The 27,753-nt window shown below is 44.8% G+C and overlaps 1 protein-coding gene across 2 annotated transcripts in view; it reads right to left on the reverse strand.

Annotated features, from left to right (window-relative positions):
* LARGE1 (LARGE xylosyl- and glucuronyltransferase 1) overlaps positions 1-27,753 on the reverse strand; it is a 398,411-nt gene that overhangs the window by 251,431 nt on the left and 119,227 nt on the right. For both annotated transcript variants that reach the window (XM_047066747.1, XM_047066746.1), the window contains exon 4: positions 10,638-10,761. In XM_047066747.1, the coding sequence (XP_046922703.1) occupies positions 10,638-10,761 (124 nt within the window). The remainder of the gene's footprint in view (positions 1-10,637; positions 10,762-27,753) is intronic.

A 27,753-nucleotide genomic window follows, 5' to 3' on the forward strand; every position in this document is an offset into this window, starting at 1 on the left:
AATGGACATTTGTGTTCTATGAATAAAGCTGCCGTGAATAATCACAGACAAATTTTTGTGTGAGCACGTTTTTATTTCTCTTGCATCAATACCCAGGAGTGGTACTGGTGGGTTGTAACATACGCCTCATGGCTCACGAAACTGACAAACTGTTTTACCAAGTGGATGTACCACTTTAAACGTCAGCTAAGTACAACAGTTCCCATTGTTCCGCATTCTCACCAACACTTTGTACTGTCAGTCTTTTTAATCTTAGCCACTGCAGGGGGTGTGATGTGGTATCCTGTGATGACCTTAATTTGCATTTCCCTGGTGACTAAGGATGCTGAGCATTTTTTAGGGATTTGCTGGCTATCCCTGTCTTCTTCAGTGATGTCTCTTAAAATACACTGCCTGTTTTTAAATTGGGTCATTTGTCTTCTTGTTACTGTTGTATGAGTTCTCTGCTTATTCCAGATACACATCTTTCATCAGACACATGCTTTGCAAATTTTCTCTCCAAGTCTGTGGCTTGTCATCTTCTTATTAATGTCTCGGAACAAAAAAACTATCAGTTTAGATGAACTGCAATTTATCAATATTTTTTTCTTTTAGTTTGCACTTTTTTTTCAGATTCCACTTAAGAAATCTTTGCCTAGTCTAAGGTCTCTAAGATTTTCTCCTCCGTTTTTTTCCTACCACCAGTTCTATTGTTTTTAGTTCCTATCTTTAGCTGTAAGATTCATTTCAAGTTAATTTTTGTATATGGTATGAAGAGGGTCAAGGTTCATTTTTTCCGCATACGGGTATCTAATGCTCAGCATCATTATTATTTTTTTCTGCTCCCTACCTACTTTATATAGACTTTGTTTCACTTGCAATATTTACCTCCAACAACTCAGTTTTAATTCTATTTATAACTTTACCAGTGGTCACCTTTGATTTTTTTCAGAAACATCTTGTCTCTCCTCGATGATCAGAGAGAAGGGTTACAAAATACCACCTGAGTTATACAAAACACAAGACACTTAGCAGCTTTGAATCCAACAGCACCTCCCAACCTGTTTTAAAATGACTGATCAGACTTCAGTATTCAGTACAACATCATTTGCAACAGCCAAGACATGGATGCAACCTAAGTGTCCACTGATGGATGAGGAGAAAAAGAGTATCGTTCGGCCATAAAAAATAAGATCTTACTATCTGGCAACATGGATGGCCCCTGAGGGGATTATGATACGTAAAATGAGTAAGACAGAGAAAAACAACTAGATATAATCTCCCTTACATGGGAATCTTAAAACAAAAACAAACAAACAAAAAGAAATCCAAACCAAAAACAAAATAAACAAAAACAACCCAAGCTCATAGATCCAGAGTAGACGATAGACGGTTGCCAGAGGTGGGAGGTGCGGGGCGGGCAACACAGGCCCAAGAGGGAACAACAACCAAATGAACTGGTTATTTGTGTGTGTGTGTTTTAAAGAACAACTTCAGGCATTTGCAGTCATCTTTGCAACTGACTTAAAACAATTATTTACAGATCATTCCATGTGTAACTTCTTTCAGTACACGCTGCCTGCCCCTTTAGAATGAGATCTCTTCATTCCTGAATATTCATTTTGATGACTGTTTTGGTTGGCTGGCAAATTACTGATGACACTTCCTCCAGAAGTACACAGTGGTGTGTATTTTGTGAGCTGTTGCACTGAATATCATTTTTCTGTTGTCTTTATACGTGAGCAAACGTGGCTGGTGTTCTGAGGTCCCTCTGTCTTTCTAGCTCAAAAAGTGTGGTAGACATTTTATTAAGAAACATTTATTACCCCAGCAAAAAGGCTTATGTAGAACTTTTACTCTTCAGAGATGTGTTTCTCTCTACCCCTTGCCCTGGAGTTACGGTGGAGCCTCAGAAACCAGGTTTTGCTGCTTCTCCACAGCTACCGGTTGTACGTGGCCATTGAGCCCTTGCAATGCAGCCTGTCCTGGTTGAGATGTGTGAAACACACATCGACTGTTGAAGATCGTATGGAAAAAAGTACATGAAATATCTCATTAGTAATTTTTAAAATACTGATGTTGAAATGGTAATATTTTGGATATAGAGGATTAAGTAAAATGTTACTATTAAAATCCCTTTCACTTGGTTTCATTTTGCCCTTGGAAATATGACCAGCAGAAAACTTGAAATTACACCTATGATTTGTCATTGTATTTCTATCAGACAGCACTGCTCAAGAGCTAGATTCCAGTCGTATTCTGGCTCACAATGCTGAGTAATTTCCACAAGTCTCTTTCAGAAGATTCCATTTCCTCACCTGGAAATGGGTGAAAATAATTATACTAACCTCAAGGCTTACTGTGGGGATAAAATAATAATATGTGTGTAAAACTACTGTGTTGGCACATAATCAATTCTTATTAATGAGAGCTATTATTATTCTCAAAGGAAGGATTTTTTTGTATTTTTTGTAATCCTTATGACTCATAATGTTTCTAGGGTGTCCCCTGATGTGGCCAACTTGTTGCTGATTTTGCCTGAATTGTAGGGGCTTTTTTTGATCTGTGTGCATAGAATTCTTCTCCCTTCTTGAGAATTTTTCTTGGATTTCATCATCCTATGGATGGGCCACCCATCACCACCCTTGCCTTGAAGTTTCTGGAGTTCCTAATTTGCATTAACTTTTCATCACGCAGTCTCAGGGTAACATGTCAAAAAATACACCTCATCTAAAACACTGAGGGTCTAACATTTCACTCCCCAAGTCCAGCCTTTTATTCTTTCAAAACATTTGGAAGAAGAGTCATGTTCTCACTGGGAAAATGTCTTCACTTCCTAATTCTCAGTTCACTCTGCCCATTCCTGTCACTCGTCAAATAGCTCTGGTTTTATTTTGTTTTGGTTTGGTTTGGTTTGGTTTGGGGCCAGCTTATATTCCAAAATCCGTCGCTGTCACCACATTGTGGAATCACTGATGTTGCCTTTTAACTCAAGCTGTGGATAGGTACAATTTTTCAGTACTAGGGAAGAGCACTGTATTCAAAGCCAAAGAAGTAGATTCTGGCATCAGTTCTGCCTCCGATTATTCCTTTGGTAAATTCCTTATTAACACAAGAAAACAGGTGCTGTTTCCACAGCATGGGATTCTTGAGGACACAGTAGAATAAGGCACAAGAAAGCATTTCCTTCTTTATCAGGGGGAATGGATTAAAAGGAGAAGAGGACAGCAGTGAAAACGGGAAGGGATCGACACTCATGATGGGGAAAAGGTAGGCAAAGGGACACTTAATTACTTTGAATGTGCTTAGGTCTGAGCCCAGGCTAATTACAGCTCCTGACGGGGCATGTCACCTACATAGATCTGACACAACTGTTGTATTCTGAAGGACCACAGAGAATGGTGGACAAGACAGAGACAAAAGTCAGCACATTCAAGGAAGGCAACAACTTGGAAACCATGTATTACACAAAAATGTCACAAGGTATATTTAAGTGACAAAAGCGTTTGCCTCTGTGCTGGTGTTTGTGGAGTACTGCAGAGGCTCTCTTTAGATAACCGCACCCTGCTGTCCAGTGGGAGACAAACTTACATTGTTCTTCTCACAAGGGGTGGATAAACTGCTACCTACACTTCCCTACCTGTTTCCTAGGAAGATGTGCTTCCAGATGATGGACGTTTTCACTTAGGAGGCACTCATGCAAACTGGAAATCATAGGGTTTCAGGGTTAGAAAGAAGCCCAATAAAAATAGCTACTGTTTTTAGATAGATGAGGCCCAGTGTTGGGGGGGGGGGGGGGCGGGGGCGGTGGTTAAGAATTGTCCAGGATCTCACATGTGATTCTTCCTAACACAGTCTCTTCCCCAAATTGGGTCTGGACGTTTGGACTGTGGAACCTGGGATGTAGTTCGAAGGGACTGCAGTCAGCAATAGTTGAACTTCACGTGCAGTCTCCAAATACCCCCATGGGGCTGGAGCAGGTTCCAGTTAGACTCTGCCTGCAGAGCAAAGACAGACATGCTGGGACATGTCTCATGGAGGATATGATCTGCTCTAAGATGCCCTGCAGAAGAAGAGTAAGGAATGAAGTAAGGTATGTGTGATCTTTGGGATTGTCTTGCGTGGCTTCTGTAATAATATGGCAATACCCAGAGTAACATACATTGGTTAATTGTCTTTTAAGATTGTTACCTCTAGCTCCCCTTTATTGGTGAAGATTAAATGCAGGAAATGAGGTCCCGTAATGGAAAGCACAGTGCTTGGCACATTGTGGGCACTCAAAAATTCTATGTTTTCCCTTTCCCTTTCATATATTTGAAAATGGCTATGATTAACCTCTTAAATCTGTTCTTGTTCCTTCTCTCTCTTTGAGTCTCATGTTATATAGGAGGGCTGGCAGAGGTTAAATCTTATGTTCAGGTATGGAAAAGTTACCATTTTCCCATTCTCTTTATTGTCCTGCTTGGGCCCTGGATTATTCATGTGGTTTGTGAATATAAGGGTTGGTTCCGTAAGGCCAGCAATGGACCTCTGGCCTTTGTGTAGCAAAGGTGAGATCATAGGATGGACGTGGATGTGGATGATTGAAATGCATCTGAAAATGTATTTAGAATGCTAGTCTTTGGCTTTTAAATATTACACATGGAAAATTGTAAGCAACCAACAAATTATAATCTGCATTAAAAAGAATCTTTCTGTGTGAGTTGTACAATTCACTTTATACACAGGCAAATATTTCTTTAAATAATGGGGTGTCCTAATGAGCGGGGCCTGTCCCCTTCTGAGAATCATAGAATCTTAATTAGGAAGGAACTTGGCATTCATCGGGCATAACCTTCCACTTTCTTCTGTAATATTCTATATAAATGGTCATTAATCTTCTGCTTTTGAATACTTCCAGAGATAAGAGACCATTACCTCCCAAAGGACCTTGTTCCATATTTAGAAACTCTATTAGAAATATTCGCCTTGTGCTGTACTGAAATCTTTTATCTTTTTGATTCCCTCATTGGTCCTGAGCATTAATAAAGACCAAACGCAAGTGTGTATATCATTGTCTGTTAACTCATGTGCCTGCCCCACTAGACTGTGAGAACCAAGAGGGTAAGGCCTGTAACTTTTATCTCTGTGCCCAGCTTTTCGGACAAAACCTGGTCAAAAGTGGCTCCAAGAAAAGCATGGATTCCATGCTTTGGGGCAACAGAGCAAGTCAACCAGCTGTTTGGAGACTGGCAGATCTCCTATGTAGGAAGCTGATTGTTAAGAGTCAGCCATCAATATTTTCTGTAACCATCATCCTGAATCCCACCTCATAATCTTTCTGATGTTGGCAACAAGCAGGCATCAGGCCTAAGAGAAAAGGAGATAAATCATGACCCTTGACTGGACAGGTGAATCATGAAACAGCCCCTACCCCAGAAGCTTCTCGTTGCTAGCTCGGGATCATCCTCACCCTAGTTGATGGCATGGGGGTGACTTTCTGAGCCAAGTGGGGCAAGATCAAAGCTGGTATGTAGGTAAGGTCTTCTCTGAAAACTGACAAGATATATATTGCTGATTTAAGGCAAACCGTCCAAGGTAGTGACTACTTCGTTTAGAAAATAATCCTTGGGTGCAAGTGATAGGGCCGCCCCGAACCTCAGCAGCATCGTTGGTGGGGTGTCTTTTTATCCTCAGCAGGAAGCTCCAGTCCCAACAGGCCTTTTTTTTTTTTTTTTTTTTTTTTTAAAGGTTTTATTTACTTTTGAGAGAGACACAGAGCATGAGCAGGGGAGGGGCAAAGAGAGAGGGAGACACAGAATCTGAAGCAGGCTCCAGGCTCTGAGCTGTCAGCACAGAGTCCGATGCGGGGCTTGAACACACGAACTGCGAGATCATGACTTGAGCCAGAGTCAGATGCTCAACTGACTGAGCCACCCGGGTGCCCCCCCACCCACCCTAGTAGGTCTTTAACAGAGGGGTCATGCTTAACATTTGTTCTTCAGGAACAACCAGAAAAAAAACCTCCACTGACAGCTTAGAGGACCCTTGTGCAGACACAATAACAGGGTCCCAGCTTAAAAGCTGGCTACAGAGAAGGAAATTCAACACCGGGGAGCACAGGTTTTGGAATCAGGTAGTTCTGAGTTTTAATTCTGACTCTGCCATGAATGAGGTGCATACATGACTTGGGGTTAACCTCCCTAAGCCTCAGGTTCCTAGTCTGCATAGTGGGGGTAATAATAGCACCTGTTCCACAGAGTTCTGAGCATTCTATGAAAGAACCACACAAAACACAAGAAACAAAGTGTCCCATCAATAACACCTGTCACACTGCAGGCTATGGGGTCCAGAGGCACCGAAAGCAAGAATTCTGTGTTCAAGTGCAACCCAAGAGTGGCAATTTCATTCCACAGCGGCTGCAGCCCATGCCTCTCTCCTCCTTTTCGGATCTGCTCCACGTCCGTGTCTACTGAATTATACAATCCCGTATCTCATCTCATTTCATTTGGAAAGGGAAAAGTTAAACAGCAGCCTTGGCATTCATTAGATGCCTGATCTTAGGCAAATACTCCTTTACTCCGTGCTTCAATTTATAAATTATCTGTGAGATGGAGGTAATAAAACTTCTCAGTCCACCCCACAGGGCTGTTGCGAGGAGTGAGTGACAGCATGCCGCCATCTACAAAGCTCGACAAAAAAATAAGCACCCCCCCCAACCCCCCGCCTCCTGCTCCTCTCTCCTCTGTTGAAAGGAGCTGCATGTCTTGAGTGGAGATCGGGGCACAAAGACGCACTCAGTCCTGGTAGCCTGTTGACATGGGGACTTGGAGGCTGGAAATGAATGGGCCCTGTAAACATCAGGAAGACCAATGAGCATTTCACAGGCCACAGAGACAAGCAAGCTGAGTGATCACTATTTGCAAATCTACACTAATTGGTCATTACTGAGAGAAGCATACCAGTCCACTGCGAATTTCCCACAGTTCATTTTTAATCATGCACCAATCCCTCATAAATTTCCTCTTCCCTCTTAGTCCATTCTCCGGCACTAACGGATATAATAAGGGGCCCGCAGGAGTATTTCTGAGAAATGCCATTTCCAACAGCTGTACAAAGCGATTTCTCAGCACCAGATCGGGGAGGCCATTGTGTGTGTCTGCTGAGGGTGCTATCTGACACGCTTCCTGAACGCAACTACAGAACACAGCACACGTCCCTTCCCTTCCTATTCTTCCCCCTTTGCTAACATCAGGTAATGGATGGTGTTTTAATGCATTCATGGAAAGACACTCACCTGTCCCCAGGGATGCTCTTGGGACTTTACACGGGGTTGCACAGATGGAGCTGCCTTATTTATGCCACTGCAGGGTCACTGGTAGACAAATTTCTGGAGGCCCGCCCGTGGCCCAAGGCACAACGGGCCTCACGAATGTGGTGAGCCCTGACAGTGATAAAGAAACCCCTTTCTAATGGCTTTATTACTCTTGGGAACCAGCACTGAGCTTATTGTATATCATCATTTTGCAAATATTTTCATAGGCCAGGCATCACACTAGGCACTGAAGACAGCAGGGTGATGAGAAGCAGACGTGATCTCGGCGCTTTGGAGCCAACTATCTGGGGAAGAGGACATTTACCAGCTTACTACACAAAGGCAGGAAAGAGCACACAGGGATGAGTTTACTGAAGAAATGTAGGAGACCCTATGAGAACCTATAACAAAGGAACCCCTATGAGATTATGAAGGCAGGGAAGATTTCTCAACGTAAATGTAGCTTAAGCAAAAGAACACAGAATTAACCAGCAATGGGAAAGAGGAGGCAGGCTGGGGGACAGAGGTTAACAGACAGAAAAATAACCAGTGCAGCGGCCCCCTGGTGGGAAGGAACGAGCAGAGCAGACGTGATGATCTAATGGAGGGAGGCAGGAGCCAGAAAGCCCAAGGAGATGCCACTCAGGACTGTGGTCTTGATCTCAGGAGCACGGGGAAACCATGGAAGGTTTTATCCACAGGAAAGGGGATGGCATGGTTGGGCATGCCGTTGGGAAATCCAACTCACGCTACTGATGGAGAATACATTTGGGGGAGGCGGAGTGAGCAGAGCAGAGGGGAAAAGACTAGTCTGGACAGAGACTGCGGTTGTGTTAGGGAGAGGTCACAAGAGCTCAGAGTGGGATGGTGGCAGGGGAGACGGGAGACCAGCTAGGATGTGGAGTGGACAGACACACGGTGAGGAAGAGGGGCTGTCAAAGACGAACTCTTAGTTCTGGGGATGCAGCTAAGCAGACAGGTAATGGTGCTACAGCCAAGAGATGCTCAGGCTGCAGGGAGTAGGCAGCTCATGGTTTAGAGTTTGCAGAGCTGGATTATGCATAAATCATTATTACTGTGATCATCAATTGTGGCCAAATTATGTGTACAAAATGGTTTCACACCCATTGTCCTTACAGGATTCGGACAAGAGTCTCATGGGATACAGGATGGTGGGAGATGGGTGCTAACTGGTAGGGAGATAAAATGCAGGTGTTCAGGACCTTGCACAGTGTAGCTGGGAGCAAAGGTCACACTAGAGGACAGGACACTGAAGACAGCATCCTTTGGAACACATCAGATTGTTTTTGTTTTTTGTTTTTATTCCTATTTTTTAAGCCATGGAATCACCAATTCAAATGGATAAAAAATCCAGTATATAAAGTAATAAACAGCAGGTCCACCTGGATTGAAGTGGTCATGGGACAGTCAGAGCACCAACCCTCCTTCCCCCATCTCGTTCAAGACCTCAGGGAAGCCCTGCGTCCCCAGGAGATTATAGCCCTTGCTATACTCCTTGCCTTACTCCTTCAATTTCCCAATGGTCCACAGGTTTCCTAACAGGCCATATAATCCAGAGTATTTTAATCCTATGTTGCCTTGGCTGCAAAGGGGAGTGTATGGGGCATTTTCAAGAACTTGCATTTCAGGCACTGCTGGGCCTTCATAGGAATTATCTTGTTCAGGGTCTGACTTGGTGGCCGGCCCTGATCGAGCCAGGGCTCAGGACCCAAATCAGATGGTTCTTCAATGGCAAGTGAGGATATGAACCTGGGGTTTTGTTCATCTACTTTTGTGTTTTCTTAAAGAGTAGGGTGTACAGGCTTACACGGGACATGGCACAGGATAGTCCCAAAAAGGAGAACGAAGAAGGAGGCAGGAGCATCCGTGAGAGCCAGGCGCTGTGCCTCCCCTCCCGCTGCTTTTCCCCACTGTGTTGGCGCTTAGACCCTGGGAGACAGAGAGGCTTGCTTTCACCTTAATTAGTGCAGCAATTTGCTAAATTCTGTTTTTCCCTTTTAAGAGTGTTAATCAATTTTAGCTCAGAATAGATTGGAATGGCACACAAATTACCACGACAATCCCCAAATGCTAAATTCTGAACATCTCGATCAACCTCAGAGCCTGAAATATGGGAAAATCAGAAACTCCGGCCGGCATCTCTCTGATCTATTTAAAATGTTATGGCTCCGAAATGAAAAGATAATGGCTTTATGAGGTTTGGAACAAGCAATTTGCTCGAATCTGCCTCATGCCTAGGTGTTTAGTCCTTCCCAAGGTGACTGGAGATAGAACATCAACATATTTCTGCAAAGTTACATGTTCCTCTAACAACAGCAATTTGTTAAATCCACAAGCATTACAGGGTACCAACTGTGCACTAGAAATTAGAAAGGAGTAAGACGTGCTCCCCGCTCTCTCCCCCATTAAGAAGGTTCTAAACTAAAGCGGTAGACAGACACGTGAATAGAGAACATCTTCCTCTTTTCTGGAGAGGTCAGGGAAGGTTCTCAGAGGAGGTGCCAATGCCGCAGCGTCCTGCAGGGTGAGGAGGAGTTGTGAAAAGGCAGGTGCAAGGGCAGGCCAGATAGAAGGAACACCATCAGCAAAGGCTCCAACACAGGAGAGCCAGCAGGGACCAGAGGTGGTTTCTTATGGCGGAGTATGGGACCGGAAGAAGAGTCAAGAGCCAGAAGCAGGACTTCTTAATGAGACCGTGAATCTCAGTCCTGATGCAACAACGTGGCACAACAGATGGATTCTAAACAAGGAAATGGCATGACCAAATGAGTCTCGTCTGGTGAAACCCTCCAGTCCAACACAGTCTGTGCTATTTATTCAGCATAATCTTTTAAAGCACATTGACACATATTCTCTCATTTTTGCCTATTAATTATCCAATTGAGGTTGATATTATAATCACCTTTTCACTGATGAGAAACAGACAAAGCAAAGGTCTAAGTTATTTGCTTTCTATCTTATGACCAGTAAATGACAACATACGAATTACAACCCGGGCCCATCTGACTCTGAGTTCAGCACTGACCTCACTGGGGAGCAGAATTCTCTAGAACGGCCACCACGGACTTCTTTCAGATGTATACCAGGCCAATGGCCTCCACCTCTAAGGAAAGCCCTGGTGGCCAGAACCGCACAGACCAACATGGATTCTGTGCTGAGGACGTGGTTGCTCTAATGCTTTCCGCAGTCAAATCTGATGCGGGTGGCAAACAACCTTAATTATACTCTGGATGTTTCCAGTTGAAAGCTGAGATTTCCTCCACTGCCAGTCTGCCGAACCACAACCAGGAAAAGCTTCCAGCATGAGGAGCTGAGGGGGCCACCTCTCCCCTCCCGCCTGTACCTTGAGCTCGTCCGCATTGTAGAAGTCTACACGTACGGCGGGCACCATCCACGTCTGGAAGAGCGTCGCCAGGATCTGCTCTGCGATGGAGTCGGCGATGAGGTGGAAGTGGAGAGGGTTCCGTCTGTAGGAAGCGGGGAGAAGACGGGTCAGCAGGGAGAGTTCCAGCCATAGAATCACATGCTTACCAATTTCACAGCAGCTGTGAAAGTCAGTCAGGCACGTTACCAACCCAGCGCTAAAAAGGAGAGAAGGCATCTCACGCAACCTCAGGATTTCAGAGAGGGTAAAATCATCGGTAATGCTCCATCCAAGCCAACCACCATACCTGTTACTAGCATATTTGTGTTTCCAGAAATCTTAAGCATATGTAACAATTTGGTCAAACGGTATCTGCATTGGTTTCAGAAGCACATGGACAGAGAAGGGTCTCTGGACTGGCTGAATGCAACTGGGAAGATTCTGAGTTCTGTTTTCTGCTTGCTCCTCTCTAAAAGAAACCTAGGCATCCAAGATGGCATCACCGGGGGCTCCCATCACTGAATGTCAGCTTACCCTCACTTAACATTCCTACAGCTTTTCTTTGTTCCACCTCCATCAACCAGCCATTACTGAGGCAGTACCCAAAATACAAACTAGCATTACACATGGGAAAAGCTTCCGGAGTCAACCAGAAATGGGTTCAAGTCCCAACTGTGGTATTTATTAGTGGGGATTCTGAGCATGTCACTTCTATTTCTTCACTGCTGCTGCTTCATTCTGTAAAACGTTGAGAAACATCTCCTTATCGGGCTACTGTGTCGATAAGTATAATATATGATGTATATCAATAATAAACACAGATAGGACAATAAATAGCAGATATGTTCTCTTGAGAAAGCACCAGGCACAAAGCCATAGTTCAATCCAGGAGGACTACTCTCATAAATACTATCGAGCTAGTAAAAACAGCAGCATAAATTGTAACACCATGCATGAGCACCTTTGGGAAATCTAAAGATGAGAATGACCTGGTCCCCGTGACTTCAAGGAGCTCATAGTCTTTAGAGGGACGGGGGAATCCACAGTTAAATACAAACACAAGGTGGAACATAATGTTGGTAACAACCACAATAGAACACAATGTTCTATGGGAGTAAAGAAAAAGAAGGGCCAATTCTGACTGGCTCAGGAGTACAAGGAAGAGTTGGGGGAGCAATACCTCAAAAGATAAAGGGGTTTGAAAGGAAGCAAAGGGAGAGGGGGACACAATCCAAGGAGAGTAACAGGAGACTACGGCCAGAGCTGAGGGGCATGCCAGGAGTATGTGGGGACAAGCAGTTAGCTGGGGCCCAAGGGTCAGAGCAAAGGAGGACAAAGTGCAGGAAGCAGTGCAGTGAACGCCCAGTTAAAGAGTCCAGACTTCATCAGTGAGGCGTGGTAGCAACATGACTGATTTCAGCTCTTGGCCCCCCGTGCAGTCTCTCCCCAGCCCTGCTCTAGACCCTCCCTCAGATTCCCATGCTCCCATGCTGTCTTCACCTAGGCCTTTGCATATTTGGTTTGCTCTGTAAGAAACCTTCTTGCATTTGCTCCTTTGATAACTACTTATTGAGCACCTACTACTTAGCGGGAGATGAGCAGGATGCTGGGGACAAGGTAAAACACACCATCGCTGCTGTTGGAAATCTCATGGTCTGGCCCTCTCCTTTCCCACCATTCACGCTGCCCAGTCAGCATCTATCTCTTATCCAGCCTTCAGTTCTGAGGTCTACCAGCATTTTCTCCTAGAGTCCTTCCCTGACTACCCATGACTGGGTCAGGGGCCTTCCCAACGAAAAGCCATCTTAGTGCCATGTACCCACCCTTAGGTTTTGATCGCCTGTTTACCTGTCTAGATCCTCACATGACTGTGAGCTTAGGGAGGTCAAGGATTGGGCCAGTCACGTTCAAGTGGATCACCTTATGATGCAGCTCTGTGCATGGAATGCAGGAAGAGTTCAATAAATGAACTGAATGAAGGGATGGGTGATGGAAAGTGGACAGATAAGGGGAACCAATGTGGACACATCATTTGGAAGACGGGACTAGGTGAATGTGAAATGAGGATCTGAGTAGGACTGAGTCTGGGAAAGAACAATGAGGGAGCTGAATCTAGAGGGATTTTAGGAAAAGAGATCTTAGATATGGGGGGAAATGGAGAAAAAGAAGCAGAAGGGGACACTGAGGTTCCTGGGTTGGTGGTGGTATCTCCAGGACAGGGGATAGGAGAAGAAAGATATATTGGAGGAAGATGATGGGTTTGGGATTGGAGGCACCAAGTTTAAGATGAGGAGGGTAAAGCCAGATGGAGCTGAATGGATGAGTCTGGACCCAAAGGCAATTATTATCCAAGGCAAACCCACCATCTACATAACAGGTGTTCAAGGCTGACAAACTGAATAAATGAATACAAGACCCAATCAGCACTGCAGAATTTCTCCACGGGGACCCATTACCTGAAAAGTGCAAATTTGCCCATAGTCAAGGAGAAGGGGCACACCTGCCCTACAACATTCCCTGGAAGCCCTAAGAAGCTTCCCCATAAGAAGCTACCAGGTGGCCCGAGGGAGGACTGGTGCCAGTGGCGGGGGCGTGTTTATCAGCCAGTGACTTGCCTGAAGGCTAAGTGAGAGGCAGCTCATCAGAGTCACTGGGAAGACACATGGGTCCATTTAGCCCTCAGTGTTGGCACGGCCACCCCCCCACCCACAGGAGCCACAACGGAGACTTATGCATCCAGAATGGATAAAGGTAAGCCTTTGTAACTGTCAGTTTACATTTGTATCCACAATAGAGGAATGGCATAATTTTCGACACTGAATGGCAATACCAAACAGACCAACCTACATATATTCGTTCCAACACGATCACGCTGTCCACACGTCTGTATCTCCATGTGCAGCTTGCTCTCCAGGGAATACTCGCCCCTACTTAGAGGTCCCACGAATTCCTGTTCATCCTTCAAACTTCCCTTTTTAAGTAATTTCCTCCAGGACACCTCCTATAAGCCCTCCCTTGTCCTTTTTCCTGCTAACTTGGCATCTCATACGAAAAACATGACTACCATTCCTAGCACGGCACTACGATACTTACTCAAACATGTGGCTCCTTGTCTCTACTACGAGGCCCCCAAGGACAGAAACCATGTTTTCACCTCCATCTCCAGCGCCCTGCAGAAAGCCTGGCACATAACAGGGGCTCAACAAACACTTGTGCAACAGGAAAAGAAAGCCAACGTCCCTCCTTCTAGGCCACCATTAACTTTACCGTAAGAATGGTAACAACAGTCAATGGCAGTCTACATCAATGCTTCAGAGCTGGGGGCTCTGCTCCAGAATGTCTGGAGTGGAGCCCTGGCTTCACGAACTGCTAACTGAAGGCCCAGAAGCACATCACTTCATCTTTCTAGGCATCAATCTATTCATCTCCAAATCAAGAATGGTAATGGTAAGTAAACAATACCGCACTGTGCAGACTAAGTGACATAATGTATATAATTTTTTTAATGTTTATTTATTTTTGAGACAGAGAGAAAGAGAGAGAGAGAGAGAGGGAGAGAGAGAGGGAGAGGGAGAGAGAATGAGTGGGGGAGGGGCAGAGAGAGGGAAACGAAGAATCCGCAGCAAGCTCCAGGCTCTGAGCTGTCAGCACAGAGCCTGACACGGGGTTCAAACTCATGAACCACAAGATCGTGACCTGAGCTGAAGTCGGATGCTTAACTGACTGAGTCACCCACGTGACCCAGCATAATGTATATATAAGGTGTTTAGCAAAGTGCCTGGTGTGTAAGATTTCAACGTATGTTAACCCCTGGTATGGTCTGAATGTTGGTGCCCTGCCTGCTCAAATTCCTGTGTCAAACCCTAGCCCCTAAGGTGAAGGTGTCAAGACGTGGGGCCTTTGGGCCCTACTCCCAAAGCAGGTGAGGGTAGAGCCCCACTGAAAGGGATTAGCGCCCTTAGAAAAGAGGCCCCAGAGAGCTCCCCCTCTCCTTCCATCATAGGATGCAGACAGAAGTCAGCAACCTGTAACCAAAAAGCAGGAAGGCAGGCTCCCCCCAGAGCCAGACCACGCTGGTGCCTGACCCTGGATTCCCAGCCTCCAGGACTGAGAGGAATCAACATCTGTTGTCTATGAGCCCTACCCCGTCTGTGGTATTTTGTTATAACACCCTGAGTGGATGGGGCCACCATTACCAGTGTTAACTCAGGGAACTTATTTTCTCTACTGCTTTACATCACTTTTCAAATGAAGTAATTTCAGTTAGTTCCTCCATCCATAAACCCCAAAATGAGTTGAATGAATAAACATGCAACAAAGAGCTGTCAAGCAGTAAGTACAAGTAAGGCATAACAGGGATTTAGGTGACTCAGGAACTGGAACTCTCCTCTCTTCGGGAAGCTATCAGGCTGGCAGAAACAGAGACAGAGAGGACGCAGATAACTAAATAAACATTGGAACACGGGTGGGCTGGAACACGGGGCTACCTCACACAACTGCTAAGTTTGGGAACTGCACACCTCCCGGGAAGACATTTGAACGGACAGTAAGTGAAGGGTACCCTTAGAGTTGGGTGGTGAGCAACTGTGCAACTGTACGGGATGGCTCGGCAAGGAGACACAGAAAAGCTACAGGAGTGGAAGAGGCTACTTCTCCACGGTGGAGAATCTAGGATGTTTGCGTGGACTGCGTGGCTGTTAAACCAGACATTCAGGTAAGAAAAGATGGGAGGATGAAGGCGTTCTGCAGGGGTGACAGAATCAGGAAAGGGACAGAGGCAGGGAAGTACACAGCATGTCTATGACGGAACAACAGTTTTATCTGGGTTGACCACACTGCTGCATTTGGTGGACACCTCCTGCATGCCAGGAATAGGGAGGATAAAAAGAAAAAATGAAAAGTCCTAACGGAAGGCTGAGCCAGCGTGTGTGACCTCTTAAGATCCATGACTTTCATTCTCTAAGAGAAAGAGATCCAGACAAGACTTGGGTGCCGAGCAGGAAGGAGATCAAAGCTGTAATTCGGGACGTTAATCTGGCAACAGAGCAGAGGACGCACCAGCATGGAAAGAGCAATAGGCCCACAGAGGGCACGGAGGGCGCTTGTGTGAGGCCTTCCCCTTACAAGCTCTCACTCTGGTCTATTCCAAGTATCTCCCCAGAATGAAGAATCAATCCAGAGAGACGCTTAGCTCATCTTTAGGGCAAAACTAGCTGTTTGCTTGGCCAAAGGGGTCCATGTGCCTCATTAGAAGACTATGAAAATGTTTAATCAGAGGGCACACCAGGGTCCCCAGGCCAGGGGACCATGGAGGACCTGGCATTTTGCTGACGATCTCCGCAATCCAACACAGCTCACCAGCAGCCTGGTCTCACTCCCTGGAGGCAGAATGCCTGGAAAGGCTCTACTGAGCTCCGCCTTCCACACCACCGTGAGAATGTGGGTCCTGTCAACCTCACCTCTCGGCAGCCACAGGACAAGCATGTGAAAACACTGCCCAGACCACTTTGTTTCAAGTTTCTGTGTAAACCAGAATGTTTCCCTTGAGCTTTAATCTATAAATGCAACCATCCACTAGACGGTCCCACCTTCATGCCCACAGACCACTCAGAATCAAGATGGCCTAATTACAACCCTCCTAATACCAGGTTACTACGAGTTTTGCAGACTGTTTAGTACCCGTCTTCCCTCAAGAATGTAAGCTCCATGCGGACAGACGTTTGGCTGTGATCCATGGTGCAGCCTAGCTCTCAGAACGACACCGGGCATATTAAATAGGGGCCTCTTATACATGTCTGTCTTCTGGGATTCCCGGCCGGGGCTAAAGGCACATCATTCAACATGGGAGTACTGCTTGGGCTCCTTCCCGGCCCATCTCCCACACCCCCTATCAATTCCATGCCCTGAGAGGCAGCTCAGCCCAGTGGTCAGGAGCCAGATCTCTACAGCCAAATTGCCTGGCTGCTTCTTATCATGGTTTGTCACAAGGTAATGATATGAAGTTGAGCAAGCCACTTAGTCTTAGAGTCTCAGCTTCTCGGGTTGTTATTATCAGATTGACTTAAAATGTATGAAGCACTTAGAACAGTGACCCACAAGGAGTAAGGACTTAACACACATTAGCATTTATTAGCCTGTCTGCTCTTTGGTGAGATCTCATCAATATATTCACCCCTTCTCTCATAGGGTCTCTGTGCTGGTTCCCTCCAACAGATCCTCTGTCCTGTAAGCCCTCAACTCCCTCCAAAATGATCACACAACCCCCTGCTCACTGTACGATGAGTCGCGTCCAGCCTCCTGCTTGGAGCCAGCAGGACCTTTGATAATCTCACCCTGTCCACCTCTCCAAGCTCACATCTTCCTACTCCCTCCTCAAACCTGCATTCCAATCATTCTCTTGCCCAGACCTGCATGTGACCAATTCCTCTCCCTCTTCAGGAATAAAGAGTGACCTGCTCAGGGAGGCCCTTCATGGCCATTCCCTCCAAAGTGCCCCCTCCCTCCCCTATGGCTCTCCACCACCTTGCTTCTTCCTAGCACTTCCTTTTATTTTTATTGTTTAAAAACTTTTTGGGGCGCCTGGGTGGCGCAGTCGGTTAAGCGTCCGACTTCAGCCAGGTCACGATCTCGCGGTCCAGGAGTTCGAGCCCCGCGTCGGGCTCTGGGCTGATGGCTCAGAGCCTGGAGCCTGTTTCCGATTCTGTGTCTCCCTCTCTCTCTGCCCCTCCCCCGTTCATGCTCTGTCTCTCTCTGTCCCAAAAATAAATAAACGTTGAAAAAAGAAAAAATTTAAAAAAAAATAAATAAATAAAAAATAAATAAATAAATAAATAAATAAAAACTTTTTTTAATGTTTTATTTTTGAGAGACAGAGAGACAAAGTATGAGCAGGGGAGGGGCAGGGAGAGAGGGTGACACAGAATCCCAAGCATGTTCCAGGCTCTGAGCTGTCAGCACAGAGCCCGATGCAGGGCTCGAACTCACAAACTGTGAGATCACAGCCTGAACTGAAGTAGGGTGCCTAACCGACTGAGCCACCCAAGCGCCCCATCTTCCTAGCACTGCTTAGCACTGGAAATCTCTGCATTCATCTTCAGGTCTACCTCCTGCCCACCCACTAGAATGTGAGCTGTGTAGGGTGGAGTTTCGCTATTTCACAACACACCGCCCTCATTTTCTCTCTCTACAAACCCAGTGCTAAGCAAGTGCCTAGTTGTGGGTACAGATTAATCACATTTTCCTGCAGGCTTGTGTGCTTGCTGTCTCTCTTCCTTAACCGCGTTCATGTTCCCTCCCTACCTGCGCTTCTAGCCTTCTGTGGTCAAGTTTCAGCACCACTGCTCCGGGGAAGCTATTCCACTAGATCAGATGCCCTTCTTTGTGCTTCTCATGGACGCCGGGGCTCAAAACACATGTGACCGCAATAATCTACTGACACTCACTTCTCTGTTTCCTGCTAGATGGAGTCTAGGCACTGGGATTGTATTTTGTGAATAATCTTATCCTCAGAGTTTCAATAGCCCCTTGTAGATGTAACATCCAGTACCTGTTTATTGAAAGAATAAATAAACAGACAATAATTACCAAAGAGATCCAAATGTTCTCACAGTTTGACACAGTTACCTGGATGTTACAAGTAGAGCCACTTACAAGAAAATGATGGAGTAAATCTTTTAGCATTGGGTTATAGAATGGTTTCTTTTTCTTTTTTTAATTTTGTTTTCATGTTTATTTATTTATTTTGAAAATTTTTTTTTATGTTTTTATTTATTTTTGAGACAGAGAGAGACAGAGCATGAGCAGGGGAGGGGGCAGAGAGAGAGGGAGACACAGAATCTGAAGCAGGCTCCAGGCTCTGAACTCTCAGCACAGAGCCCAATGCGGGGCTCGAGCTCACAAACTGTGAGATCATGACCTGAGCCGAAGTCGGACGCCCACTCGACTGAGCCACCCAGGCGCCCGTCATGTTTATTTATTTATTTTGAGAGACAGAGACAGAGCACAAGCAGGAGAGGGGCAGTGAGAGAGGGAGAGAGACAGAATCCCGAGCAGGATTGGATTGGGGCTCAACCTCGCAAATCACAAGATCTTGACCTGAGCCAAAATCAAGAGCTGGATGCTTAACAGACTGAGCCACCCAGGCGTTCCAGGGAATGGTTTCTTTGACACAAAATCCAAAGCACAATCAACAAAAGAAAAAATGAACTCGTTTTCGTCAGAATTTAAAACATCTGTGTTTCAAAGGACACCACCAAGAAACTAGAAAAGATAATCTCAGAATGGGAGTAAAAATTTGCAAAGCTTTTCATAAAGGACCTGTAGTCATAATATATAAAGATCTTTTACAACTCAAACACTAAGCAAGCTGATCAAAAACTGAGTGAAGGATCTGAACAGCTATTTCTCACAGAGGAGATATGATGGCCAACGAGCACAAGGAAAGATACTCCACATCGTCAGTCACCAGGAGATGGCAATCAAAACCACAAAATACCAGTTCACAGCCACTAACATGGCTCAAACAATAATAATGAAAAAAAAAAGGACAATAACAAGCGTCGGTGAGGATGTGGGGAGACTGGAACCCTTATTTGTTAGTAGAGAGATGGTATTAGTGAGCGATGGTGTAGCTGCTTTGGACACAGGTTCTTGGAGTATCTCTAAAAATTAAGCATAAAGTTACCGCCGCTGAGCTCCACAGCAGTCCTAGTCCTAGTTATACACAAAACCCGTGTTCACACAAAAGCTTGCACACAAACCTTTGCAGTAGCATTATCCGTAACAGTCACGAAGCGGAAACAACCTTGATGGCCACCAAGTGATGAGCGACAAACAAAACGTGCTCGAGCCATGCAGTGGAATGTTACTGGCAATGAAGCGCAATAAAGCACAGACACATGCCACAACACGGATGGAAACATGATGCCAAGGGAAACAAGCCACTCAGGAAAGACTAAATAGTAGAAGGTCCCATTTCTACAAAACGTCCAGAACAAACACATCCACGGGAACAGAAAGACAAGTGGCCGCTGGGGGATGGAAGAAGGGGAAACAGGGCAAGACTCTGCATGGGTACAAGGGCTTCTGAGGGTGTAGAAATGGTCTAATATTAGGAAGCAGCGATGGATGGACAACTCTGAATATTAAAAACCAACAAGCAGGCTGTACACATTTAAGGAGTGAACGCTACAGTATGTGAATCAAATCCCAATACTTATTCATTTGCTTGTGATGGGATGTGACCTGTGGGTTTGGGGGAGGAAAGTAGACCCGGTCCGCTCGGCGGTCTCTGGCTTCCTTCCTCAGGGAGCTATGTTGTACAATAAACGGTCCGCCACATGGGGAAGGCCAGCCTCTGACTGGGAGGTAAACTCAACTGGTCGGGACAAAAAAGAGCCCAATTGTGCCCACATTTGAAAGAACATCCCACAGCCCACAGCAAACTGCAATAAAGGTGGCATTTCAATCTCCAGGTGTGACTTCTGAGTCTTACTTTACTTTCAGCTCCTAGCTCAGGAAGGCGTGAATTCGTTGTGTGTATGTGTGTGTGTTTAATGTTTATTTTTGAGAGACACAGAGACGGAGCACACGCAGGGGAGGGGCAGAGAGAGACACACACAGAATCTGAAGCAGGCTCCAGGCTCCGAGCTGTCAGCACAGAGCCCGACGCGGGGCTCGAACCCATGAACCAGGAGATCATGATCTGAGCCCAAGTGGGACACTTAACCGACTGAGCCACCCGGGTGCCCCAAGGAATAGTTTTAATGATACGGCGCCTTCAAATTCCAAAATCAGCCAAAGGCCGAGAGCCTGCCACCTATTCTCTTTTGTTCAGTGGGAGATTAGCAAGAGTTAGACAGATGTTAACGACACATTCACACCAACAGAACTTTACCAAGGGAAGGATAAGCACTTATCCAGAATTTCTTACTATTCACACGCACACACACACACACACAAAGATAATTTCCTCGATAGATGATTCATTGTTATTTAATTTTATTTCTGTACAACATCAAAAACAGCCTTTTATACCAGCCGCCAATTATATATGCATTTGGGGAGCATTGCTTTGAGCCCATGAGAAAAGGCTTCTATGTGAACAGGCCAGAATATCTTAATATAGAACGGGTCCCATGTAGCTTGCCGGGGCCTGAACGACACAGACATTAAGTCTGGTCTATATTCAGACCAGATCACGCTTTGACAACAAAGAAAGAAGCAAGTGCATGTTTTATCTGCAGCAGAGCCTGCGGACTTCGCTTATAATGAGCAATGCTCCTGCCGCCTCTGATTTCCTTAACTGCTCCCCTGGTCCAGGTTGGGATGCCGTAAATATGGTAATACAAAGAGCAAAGATGATTAAACCCCAGCTTTCTCCCTGCCTTTCCTTTCTTATCTTGTCAGGAATGTGCCACAGCCCCTACAAGGCAATCTAGGGTCTGCTTTTATTAAAATACACAGGGACATCTGAGCTGAAATAATCCTTAATTATTAAGTTTACAATGGAATGGCAATTTTTAGAAAAAGAAAGAGCCTGTGACAGCGGCTCCAATGCTCAGTGAATCTGTTACACTTGGAGATTTAATACAACTTATTGCAGAAAAACACAGCCGCCAGAATGAGGGTTTCTCGGTGTGCGTTCCCAGTTAGAAGGAAGAGAGGTAGCATTGATCGTGTGGGAGGGTTCAAGGGCAAGTCAGCATCACATCAGAAGAGCTCTCCGTGGGAGAAATACAGAGCAACTTTCCAAAAACAAACAAACAAAAAGGCCTCATGGATTCCAGGCTTTGGCACAACCAAGGTTAGAATCCCAGGAGCATCATTTATTCACCTGTGACCTTGAACAAGCTATTTAACCTCTGTGAGCCCCAGTTTCCTCATCCATTTGTGGGGGCAGTGGCATCTACCGTACCGGGTTGGGATGAAGGTCAAATACAATGGCCTATGTGATGCCTGGTATCTGAACTACACATATCACTTTTCTTTGGCTTTACATGTATGTGCATGACCAAATAGCATAGGTATCCTACCTGTTCGAAGATATCACATGACCATAGCACTTTCTCTTTTCCCTAGGTTTACTGAGGTTGAGTGACAAAAACTGTATATATTTAAGGTATACATTAAATATATTACGAACGTTTAAGGTGATGTTTTACATATGTGTGGAATGTGAAATAATCACCACAATCAAGCTAATTAAGTTAACTATCACCTCACAGTTACTACTTCCTTTCCTCCGTGCTTTTTTTCTTAAGTTTTACAAGAACACTAATGTCCAAGCCTTTAAAACCACTATTTATTTTATACTCAGCACCTCAAAAATACATACTTCAGTGGAGGGATGAAGGGGTGATTACAGAGATCATAGTAGCAATAACAATGTCCACAAGGTCACCCAAAATGATGATTAAAAACAGAAAGAATAATGATATTCAAAATAGTAACCACCCCACCCCACCCCACCCCCCCGCCACCCCCAGTTGAGGGCTCAGACTCTGAAGCTAGACTGACTGGGTACCAACCCATATCTGAGCATCCTGCGACTCTGAGCTAGGACTTAACATGAATTCTCAGCTTCCTCATCTCTAAAAGGGGGTGATAATAGTACCCACCTCCTGGAGTCACAGGAGCATTAAATGCATTAATATCTGAAAAACACTTAGAGCAGAGCCTGATACAGAGTGAGAGCTACATTTATATTTGTTCAATAAACAGAATACAGGGGTGCCTGAGTGGCTCAGTGGTTAAGTGCCCATCTCTTGATTTCAGCTCAAGTCATGATCCCAGTGTCGTGGGATCGAGCCCCATGCCGGGCTCCATCTGAGCTTAGGGTTCTCCCTCTCTCGCGTTCTGTCCCTCTCCCCAGCTCCCATGCTCTCTCTCTCTGTCTCTCAAAAAAAAAAAAAAAAATACAGAAATGTTTCACATAGATTATCTCTGTTGACAGTCAAGCAGGGCTGTAAGAAAGGTTACAGAACAAGCCAAAGCTCTAAGAAGTACAGAGACTTCACTAGGGTCACCTGGCTCATAGATGGCAAGACCAAAATCAGAACCTACTTTGTTTGTTTTATTCAAATCCTAGGTTCTTCCCTTCACAAGCCAGACTCTACTTGTATAATAAGCTTAAGCCCGAATAAGCAATAACACAATTAGAGACGGATACTTGGCACAAATAGGCTGTTTTACCCTCCATGTTCTTCAGGGGCACGAGTGAAGTTAAAAAAAAAACAAAAAACAAAACAAAAACAAAAATCCAGCTGCTTGATATGCAAAGTAAGGGAAATCACCCAGCTTCTTCCTGCCAACGGGACTATACAGTGTAAGAATCAGTAGATCATTCCAGCAAACAAATATTAAATTTTTACAAGCTGGCCCACCTTCCTGCCCAGGAGGTAAACACTTAGCTACTAAGTAATTTTTTTTCGCTCTGCTCACTAAAAGCTTTGCTTCCTTGAAGAACAGCTACACTTCGCAGTTTATTTGCAAATGGGATTGGAGTTACAGGTCGTCCCCCAATTTCCTTTAAAAGCCCTTCCACGGACACATATCGTGCTATTCTCTATGAGATAAACCCTTGTTCACATGTATTTTGTATTCATTCTTTCTCATCCACCTTTTTTCTTTGCACAATGAGATGACCCAAAATACACGTAAAGAGAAAACAAAAACAATATCACCTTTATTTCTACCTCTCCAAACACATGAAAAATTCCATTTTTTAAACAAAGTCTCTGCTAGTCTTTCTCCTACCAGTGTTTTGAGAATATTTGTGCACATCTGCACACATGTGACACATATGTGCTTGTATTTATACAGCAGAATGATATTATGCACATGTTTTGAACTGTGTTATCACTTATTTTATATCATAAAATACAATTTGTCCACCAACTGAGAACATGAGTTACTATATAAAAGAGTGATCCACTATTTAGTCTTATTGTTTTTAAGAATGATTCAAATTAAAAAAAAAATTTAGTGTTTAGTTATTTTTGAGAGAGAGACAGAGACAGAGCATGAGTGGGGGAGGAGCAGAGAGAGGAGCACAGAATCTGAAGCAGGCTCCAGGCTCTGAGCTGTCAGCACAGAGCCCAACGCGAGGCTCAAACTCACAAATTGTGAGATCATGACCTGAGCCGAGGTTGCATGCTTAACTAAGCCACCCAAGCATCCGAGTATGATTCAAATTTTTATCATTATAAGCAGTATGTCATAAAAGTGTTTTCTACAATCAGGATTATCCTTTTTTTTTAAAGATTTTTTAAAATATTTTGATTTTTTTAAATGTTTATTTTTGAAAAAGAGAGAGAGAGAGAGAGCGAGCAGGGGAAGGGCAGAGAGAGAGAGAGAGAGACAGAGACAGAGACAGAGACAGAGACAGAATCCGAAGCAGGTTCCAGGCTCTGAGCTGTCAGCACAGAGCCTGATGCGGGGCTCAAACTCACAAACTGTGAGATAATGACCTAAGCCGAAGTCAGACGCTCAACTGACTGAGACACCCAGGTGCCCCTTAAATATTTATTTTTGAGAGGGAGGGAAGGAGGGAAAGAGAGAGAGGGAGAGAGAATCCCAAGCAAGCTCTGTGCTGTCAGAGCAGAGCCTGATGCAGGGCTCAAACTCATGAACTGTAAGATCATGACTTGAGCTGAGATCAAGAGTTGGATGCTTAACCAATTGAGTCATCCAGGCCGCCCAGGATTATCCTCTTAAGACAGAGTCTCTGAAGTCGTCATATAGGGTCAAGGTCTTGGGCATAACACCATAAAATTTCTTTCCAAAAAGGTTATAGCAATTTCTGGTTCTGGTAGGAGTATATAGGAGTGCCTATATCACTCTTTTACTCTCTTTTAAAATCTACTATGTCAACTGTCACCAGGCATACTGCAGAAGTAAAATTGATTTGATGTAACAAAGCAAGCCTTAAATGAAAATTTGCTGAAAGTCTTGTCTGGAAAATAAATCTAATTGCTGTAATTAACAGAGAAAGCCAAAAGAAGCATCCTACACCACTATTATTACATTATTATTAACACTAGAAAGGGACTTCATTTGCCAAAGTATTTTATAACCATGTATTGGTTAATCCCCATAACGTGCTTCGGAAGCAGTGAAGCTATTTATAGCTGGACTTTCTGAGCTGAAAGTCTTTCAAAAGTCCTTTTGTCTTGATATCTCCAGTCATTATCACCAGCACATCAATCCACAGACATTCTCATTGTAGACTTTCAAGGATGGGAGGGATTTAAGTGGTCATCTGGGTGAAGATCAAGTCCTCACTGACGTGGGGTGTAGAATTTTCCTAACGCATACTAAGAATTTGCTTTCTTCTCAAATCCCCAGGCCGCCACCAAAGCACGGCATGCCATTGGCAGCCAATTATAAATCTATTGCTATTTTTAAATGTAACATCTTTGTGCTGCGCAGTTACTGTAGGAGTAAAAGTTTACACTCAATGGGATTCCTTAGGGTTTCGGCAACTACTGGAATCATTTGATTTGTAGCAAAGCTGTTCGGCAACTACTGGAATTATTTGATTTGTAGCGAAGCAACAGCGATAATATTTACACCCAGCAACACAAAACATTTTTATGGCTTTAACATGAGCCATAATTGAGAGGCAGCACATTTGACTGTCTGTAATCATGCGAATACTCTTCTCTTAACAGGGGGGCTTTTCCCCCCAATCAGGGAGGGACCCAAGTTTTTTACTGGTGACAAGAAACAAACACAAAAAGGCTGAGAACCACTCATCTAATTCTGTGCTTATGGGACAAAATGCCCGGTTTCAAGCAGATGAAGGCTGACGTACCACAAGGAGTCTCAAACAAAGCACAGGAGTGACGGTGGTGTAGAAACGGTATCTCATTTTAAGTCAGAAGACATGAGGTGGAGCCCCACTTGGGGCTTTATTGGTATCTTTATTTGGTATTCCCATTTCCTCCTGAGAGGAGCAACTGAAATCCCAATACCAACCTGGCAGAGGTAAGAGGAGGGAACGGAGAGCCCCTCCCATCAGCCGACCGCATTCTCTACTTGTTGGTTACTCAGTGCTCCCCCTTCCCCACTCCAGGGCAGGGACTGAGCAGGGAGGAAGGCAGGGAATCTCCTGCTCCTGGGTGCAGATCAGGGAATCTGACATTTTTGTGGGCCTGCTACCTGACTACAGGCACATCAGGGCACCCACCAAAAGACCCGCCCAGGTGAGTTCAGTTTAAACAGTTGAGCCAATAAATTTTGTCTTCAAACTAATAAATATCGGGGTGAACTGATTCACAGCAAGAGGTAAGTAACCTAAGCATGAAAGTCTAAAGGGTTAAAATGACCTGCTGAAAATCACTCAGCTGTAGAGTGGCATGAATGTGTAGCTGAACCAGGTCTGAGCTAGATCTATTAGTTAACTGGTTGAATAAATTTATCTTCAGGTTATTTATTAATGAAGTTCCCCAGATTCACTTGTTAAACAAGTAAACATTCATGGAGCACCTAATACATGTGAAGTCCTTTGCTAAGATACTGAGAATACAGAAATATAAGGCATGGTTGCTGTCCCCAGAAGTCCCATATTCGACTACAAAAGACAACATGAATACAGAAATAAAATACAATGTACTAAGTCCAGTAACAGAAAGATGCACAGGGTATTGTGGGCTGGGAGAAGGGGAGCCCCAGCCCAGACTAACAGGTACAGGTGGGCCTCTTGTTAGAAGGATAAGGAGGGGCACCTGGGTGGCTAGGTTGGTTAAGCGGCCGACTTCAGCTCAGGTCACGATCTCATGGTTCATGAGTTCGGGCCCCGCATTGAGCTCTGTGCCAACAGCTCAGAGCCTGGAGCCTTCTTCGGATTCTGTGTCTCCCTCTCTCTGCTCCTCCCCTGATCTCTCTCTCTCTCTGTCTCTCTCTCAAAATTAAGTAAATGTTAAAAAAATTTTTTTGAAAAAAAGAAAAAGAAAAAGAAGGATAAGAAGTTTGCCAGGCTGGGAGGAGGAAGAGGCTGGAGGAGGTGAGAAATGGACAAATAGACAACAGGCAGGGAGAGGGTGGGAATTCAAGCAGGTCAATGTTTCTGGAGAGTGAAGTATCAGCAAGGGGAGGAGAGAGAATCACATCAGGTCCTGATGGTCTAGATAGACCACGGTGAAGAGGTTTAATTCTCTCCCGTCCACAAGGAGGAGCCAAGAAAAGGTTTGAAGAAATCAGATTTGCCTTTTTAAAGTATCACCTGGCATTGGAGAGGCTGGATCTTTGGGGACTGGGAGGCCAAGTGCAGGAGGGAGATTATGCAGACCTCAGCAATGACAGCTAGAGTCGGGCATTAACGTGACATTGATCTCTGTTCAGTTGAGATCTAAGAGCTTCTCGTGATTATTCATACTGCCCAGAACCTTCTGCATCTTGGCCACAGCCATGAATAAGCTTTATTTAAACCCTTGGTAAGAATGTTAGAACACAGCCAAGGATACTGGCTAGAACTACAAACTCAATTCTGGATACACCTTGAATAGGTCTATCAATCTATCAATCAATCAAAATAGTGAAAAAAAAAAAAAAACACAAGAAAAGTCCTGTAAAAAAGTAGAACCAAATGGCAGGAGTTTAGGTTGGATAAGAGAGGACTTAGGAGAAGCAGAATCACTTCCAGGTGGAGGAGAAACCTGGCCTTTATGTGGCTAGTTCCACGGGGATCCACGAGGACCCACACACATTATCTACGGGTTGGAAAATTTCAGTTTAATATAAGGCAGGACTTTCCAATTGTTAGAAATGCCCAGATATGGGACATGCTACAACTGGAATACAGCAAGCAACCTCTATGAGCTAACTAGGGCTGCCATAACAAAATACCACAGACTGGGAGTGCCTAAACAAAAGAAACTTATTTTCTATGGTTCTGGAAGCTGGAAGTCCAAGATCAAGGTGCTGGCAAGGCTGGTTTCTCCTGAGGCCCCTCTCCTGGGTTTGTACATGGGGGGGTCTTCTCCGTGTGTCCTCACAGGGTCTTCCCTCTGCATAAGTCTGTCTCCCAATCTCCTCTTAGTAGGACACCAGTCATACTGGATTAGGGTCCATTCATATTGCCTCAATTTAACTG

This window comes from Lynx rufus, unplaced genomic scaffold, assembly GCF_022079265.1.
Source record: "Lynx rufus isolate CCGP_SWC_20201006 ecotype Redwood Valley unplaced genomic scaffold, mLynRuf1.p SCAF_7, whole genome shotgun sequence".
NCBI lineage: Eukaryota > Metazoa > Chordata > Mammalia > Carnivora > Felidae > Lynx > Lynx rufus.